Genomic DNA, 6,095 nt, shown 5'->3' on the forward strand with positions numbered 1-6,095 from the left:
CCAAAGAGAGGGGAGCTAGTGTCCTAGTGCCAGTACTAGTGAACCTCAGTATTAAATGCAGTGTTTAATGGCATCAGGAAAGATGCTCAAAGAGGTTTTGAAATTATGCTCTGCATTCTTTTTTATTTTCTTTCCAGCTTTTGTAGCTTGCTATTCTTGTCAATCTTGTACTTCGAAATTCTTATTCCAGGCTTTTCCCACAGCCTATAAATATATCTTCTAATACAAAGTAAGACTGTCAGGTAATCACATGACTTCAGAGGCTGGGACTTAAATAAAAAAAAGAAGAAAGAAAAAGCAATGTTACAGCATTAGAGGACACATGAAGTTGACAACATTGGTCTGTACTAAATGTCTTCTCAATAACATGAAACAGAAAAAGCAGCTGCATTCCATTTTACTACATTTTTGTTCAACTGAATTCATAACCAATTCTTGTCCAGCATACATTGCTGAGCAGAGCCTCTACTCAAAATGAGTGTGATTTTAACTACGTAAGACCTGCAGGTCTGTGTTGCTCGTCTCTTCTCATTGTTTTAATTGTTAAGGCTAAGGCCTTACTCTTCTGTAACAATTCAAATACTTCAGCTACTACTATGAAGCACTAGATTTTTTTTCTAGCTAGCCTTTATGGCAGGCATTGAAAAAGCCTCTCCGGCTGTTATCCAGAACTTCCCTGAACTGAATTGTCACACTACTTTTTTTTCATTACTCTGAAGAGAATCACAAAGTAAAAGCTCAGCATTATCTATTCTCGTTCTCTCTGAAGAGTTACTGCTTGAGATACAGATACAAAATGTTGCATATGTGGTAAGAAGTTTATGATACCTGATTCAGATATGCAAATATGTCAAGTTTTTCATGAATATCAGAGAAAACCTTTAAATGAACTTGCTTTCCACAATCTCTCCACAGGAACAGTTGAGCAGGTGAAAGTTTTGTTTGGCCAGAAAAAAGCCAGGAGAGCAAATACCAATGAATCTTCCCTGAAGGCAAAATAAATGCAGGTGTACAAATGTGTATACGTGGTCATACAGCCACACAATAGACACAACATATGAGATAAATTTTGTACATTGGGGTATACTGAGGGAAGATCGCTCATGAGGACCTGTCAACCCACGTACAACACGATGCATGTAGCATTGATTCTGTCATTTATATTCAAGTGACACAGCTTGAATTTCCTGACTGGTGCAGAGAACGAAATACCATGACTATATTCACTTACTACATTTGTGAAATTGCAGGTGTTTTGCAAGCCTGTAGGTAGATGAAGTCAATCAAATTAATCATTCTGAATCATTATATTCCCTTTAGAATAGTTTTGCTCTATAGATTCCTGAGCCTGACAGGTATCATTTTCTGTATTTCACAGAAGGGTTTGCTGACGGAAGCAGGATTGCGTAACTTGCTCAGGTCACCTGTCAACTCGGTGACGAGCCAAGGCTTTAAGCTCAAGATCTCCTTGAACTCTTGATTTTTCAACACAACAGCTTTGGGCAGGAAGCAGAAGATGCCTTATCCAATAAAAGCCAATAATAAAGGTGTAATTTAGGCAGGCCAGTGCAAGGGTGTACGTCAAAATATGGCCGGTGAAGTGAACGTAGCAACCTTACCCTTTGGAAATACAGCACAGTATATTAAATCACCAGAAGGTAATGAACTCGGCATTACTTCTTAAAGTCCCACATCTATAGATCGCACGGCTGGGTAGGTTCTCTCTTCTCCTTCACACAACTGACACCTATTTGAGTAACGTAGCCCTGCATTAGTTATTTATTGACTAAATTTTAATGAGTGTTCTTGCTACGGACTGCGCTGCACCAAGTGCTTTTTTCAAGGACTTACAGTTTATTCTGCTAAGAGTCCGGCTGAATGCTGGAGTCCGCTGTGGCATTGCACGCACATGGAAGTTGAGATTTTTTGGGTAAAATAAAAGCAACAGCATAGCTAAATAGGACTTCCAGCTAAATAAGAGGCTTTAGACTCCAGATCTATTTTGTAAATCATGAAGCTAAAATAATTATGGTATCAAATAAGAATGCATCAGCATCATTATCTTAAATAAGGATGCACAGCACTTACTGCTGCATTTTACATCAACAGTACCATATGGGAGAATCTAGTTCACTCTTCTCAAGATAGCTGAAACTGCTCTCTGCAGTAAGGTGTAGGTGTCTGCAAATTACACAGCTTCTTGAGTCAGTGCCGATCTAGATTGCTCCATTCATAATTAGACTTTTGATTGGTACCTATCCAGATCATCTCATTCATAGTATGATTTGCAAGAAGGGATGGAGACAGGCAGGCAAAGCAGTAATTGAGGGAATACCAGAAGAACTGCTTCACATGACACAAGTATTTCCTATCCCTGCTATTGTCAGAAATTCCTTAGACAGTTTGTTTTGCAAATATGTATCCAATGGTCATTGAATCCATCCTCTTTGGGGATGGCGCCAGCCCAGTTTAAAATCAGACTTGCATAATACATGCCCGTTACATCTGGAAACTAGCAAACCAAAAAATCCATTGAGTGTTTAAGTTATGCTTGCTTCTAAGACTTCAAGAATATCGAGGGTGCAGACTGTAAATGTTCAGGGATCTGCTCTTTTCTTAAATATGTGCAACTTTTTAACCTGAGAAAAAGTCACGTACATGTAAGTGAAAATAACTTTAAAGTAAAGGCACTGTGATAAGCAAAATTCAGATGACTGATTGTAGCTACTCCAAACACTAGAGCACATCGTCATACCCTGGCTATTTCTTTCTCCCCTATATGCAGCACAGAGGGAGACAATACCTGAAAAGTTACCAGGCCTGATCCTGCAAGACCCTGAACTCAAGGGAACTGCAGGTAATCGACAGCAGCACCAGGCTTTGTGGTTTCACGTCACATGAATTAAACTGCAGACTATGTACAAAGTCAACTACTTGCAGTATAGTTGTATGTTTTAAAGACAAACAGAAACAGTGAGGAATGTTTTGTGTTCTACAGAATATATATTTAAACATCTTTTACCTGGATAATAGTCTTGACTAAGGTTTTGGGTCTGTTTAAAAATCTAAAACCCCCGTCTATTCTAGTTGGTACTACAGGGGAAATTGTATATGTTATATAGGCCTAATGTAATATCAGATAAAAATCAGCTGTTACATAATATTCTTGTCTCCAGTGAAGAAAAGCAGAGCTATAAATTTACAGAAAATTACCTGCCTGCCTTGTGTTTCAAATGAGAAAATTCCAATTATTAAAGCAACATTAGTTGGCAGCTACAAGGTAGCACAGTGAGCTAAAAAAACCAGATTTTCACTTGTGTACATCTAACTTTAACTTGACATAGTATTAAAAAAAAGCAACAGGAGGGAGGGGAAGCAGTCAGTCTTATCTCTCTGACCAACACAATAGCACTGGACACCTGCTGAGCTGTTCAGGAAAACCAAAGAAAAGCAGTAATTCTTGAACAAGAAGTCGACACTGTGGATGGCTTTGCAGAACTATAACACTTTCAGAGAAACTTCTGCTTCTACCCACTGTCTTTGCTAGAGCTTTGCTGTTCATATTCGTTAGCAAGTGTTTCACCTGATTTCTGTCCTTGACAAAGGAACTGTAATATGTGATCAACATCTCTTCTAAGAAGTTAGAGTAGCAGTAAATTCTTTGAGAGACCCAAAATGAAACAAACTAATCCACCAGCTTTATAAAGGAACAGAAAAATTGCCAATCTTAAATATTACCAGTTGGAAGGCTCCATCCCCATTAGGTATTCTCAGTATTTTAACCTGCGCATTATAACTTTTCAATCTCTCATTCCCTCCTTTGGTCTATAATCATTATGAGGTAGCCTTGGCTTTCTATATTGAAAAACACTAATCATGAGGTTAAGACATATCTATGTCTTTTCTAACAGGAAAGATATTACCATTTGACATAATCTCTCAAAGTTTATTTTCATATCTGAAATTAGAAGTCTGCTCTAATTTTGTACATAAGAAAGAAACACAAGTAAGACTTTAAGTTCCTTTTCTATAAAGCAGGAAAAGAAACAGTTTTTTTAAAAAACAAACAAACAAACATGAGCTCAACAGGTGTACCAAAACAGGCAATACTTGAAGAGAGCTGTGGTCTACACACATAATTAATCTTAAAAACTGAGAAGCACTTCCAAGATTTGTGGGAAAAAAAGGGGGAAAAGGAAAAGGAGGAAAAGGGGAAAGGGGAAAAGGGAAAAGGGAAAAGGGAAAAAGGAAAAGGGAAAAGGGAAAAGGGAAAAGGGAAAAGGGAAAAGGGAAAAGGGAAAAGGGAAAAGGGAAAAGGGAAAAGGGAAAAGGGAAAAGGGAAAAGGGAAAAGGGAAAAGGGAAAAGGGAAAAGGGAAAAGGGAAAAGGGAAAAGGGAAAAGGGAAAAAGAGGGAGGTAAACTAAGACTAAAGTACATGTAAGCAATTCACCCTGCAATCTACATACAGGTCCTTTATAGAGCCAACTTTATGAAAAACAAAGTCAGACACCTAGGATTAAAAAGATATAAAACATATAACATTGTACCTCAAAAGACAGAGCTACAGCCCAATAAGAACAGAACTGGAATTCAGACAGCTTAATAAGCAAGAGTAACCAGAGTTTTTTACTTTTTTAGCCTGTACGAATTGAAATTTTATCTGAATGGCAACAATTCTTCCAACTTAATTCATCCTCAGTACATCATTTGCAGGTCTCAAACACAGCTAGCAAAGAAACTAGATAATAAAATACAAGGGTAGCTTCAAATACATGAGGAAATATCCACTGTTCTTTCAGAGCAGCTCTGAAATGCCTTCATTAAAAAAATAGTCCAATTTACATCTCAGTGAGTCATTACATATGACTACCATTGCCAGGTTCTCAAATATTTTTAAAGTAACAAAATAAGCCATGCATATTGAAGGCGTTTTAAAGTAACACGGTCTGAAAAGAGAAAGGGATTAGTATTAAAATCCCTTTGTATGCAAACTGGAGAAAAGGACACTCACAGAAAGACCAACTCCTGTTTACAATAGACATATGCCCAGAATTGCCTATGAGGGGCTCTAACTGCAGCCTCCTGACAAGGGCTGTCGGAAGAAGCCTCTCTCTGTGAATAAGCCCGTACCACGAGCCCCATTTTGCAACCACACAACAAAACAAACACGGAATCCCAAACTAGATTTCGGTTGTGAGCTTTTTGCTCTGGCTGGGAAGCAGCAGACTGAAGGAGACAAACTGCCCACAAAAGCAGCAGCTGCTCTCTAGCATACTATTGTAGAGATAATTATCTAGCAGCAACTTACATAAAGCCCACAAAAATAAAGTCACTTCTTTAAAGGTGGGGTGTTTTCTTGTTGCGCCGGGCTGCATTTTCCCAGTCAGCCACTGAAGTCCAAGGTAGGGAGCTGTCTCTTACCTGAGCTGATCATACTGTGCATTCTTTGCTGAGCCAAGAGCTGTTCACGTCCAGAAACCCCATCTGAGGAAAAACACGATTCACTCTCGTAAATTGTCTGCAGCATATTCCAACCAGTCTGCACTTCAGCTACACGAGAGATTCATCACTGCACTCGCACAGGGGCGTCGGGCACGACCCTCTGCGGTCCTACCTCCTCCAGCGAGGGTTCTAAGAGAATAACGCGGCGGCAATTAGCAACGTTTAAGCGTTTGCACGAGCATCTATCGGGAGAGGCGGAAAAAAATAAAAAAAATCAAAAAATCTCCCCAATCCCCTCTGGGCAGCCCCCGCCTGCTGGCAGGGAGCCGTCAGCGTGCGGGGGGCTGCGTGCCGCCGAGTTGGAGCAGTTGCGTTCGGGCAGCCAACGGCAGGTGGAAGAAGAAATGAAGAAATATCTCCGCGCTTCGGGGCTTTCTGGCAGGGTAGGGAGGGTGAGGGGCGAGGAGGGGGATGGGGGGTGGTGTGGAAACACAGTCTCTTAAAAACCATCAAACTGTGTAAGCCCCCCTTTTCCAGGGACCGGGAGCCCCCGAGGGTTGAGTTTGAGTTACCCCAGCCGGGACCAGTGTTGGTGTCCCCGCGCCCCGCTCCTCTCCCAGCCGGGCTGTGGGGCGGCCGGCCGGGCGAAGTGG

The 6,095-nt window shown here is 40.6% G+C and overlaps 1 protein-coding gene across 2 annotated transcripts in view; it reads right to left on the reverse strand.

Moving 5' to 3' along the window:
* Positions 1–5,527, reverse strand: part of HDAC9 (histone deacetylase 9) — a 281,151-nt gene extending 275,624 nt beyond the window's left edge. The window contains exon 1 of one of the 2 annotated variants that reach the window (XM_009879560.1): positions 5,422–5,527. In XM_009879560.1, coding sequence (XP_009877862.1) covers positions 5,422–5,527 — 106 coding nt within the window. The remainder of the gene's footprint in view (positions 1–5,421) is intronic. The other variant, XM_009879563.1, reaches the window with a different exon arrangement.
* Between the last annotated feature and the right edge of the window lie 568 nt (positions 5,528–6,095).

Source organism: Charadrius vociferus, unplaced genomic scaffold (assembly GCF_000708025.1).
Source record: "Charadrius vociferus isolate BGI_N301 unplaced genomic scaffold, ASM70802v2 scaffold262, whole genome shotgun sequence".
NCBI lineage: Eukaryota > Metazoa > Chordata > Aves > Charadriiformes > Charadriidae > Charadrius > Charadrius vociferus.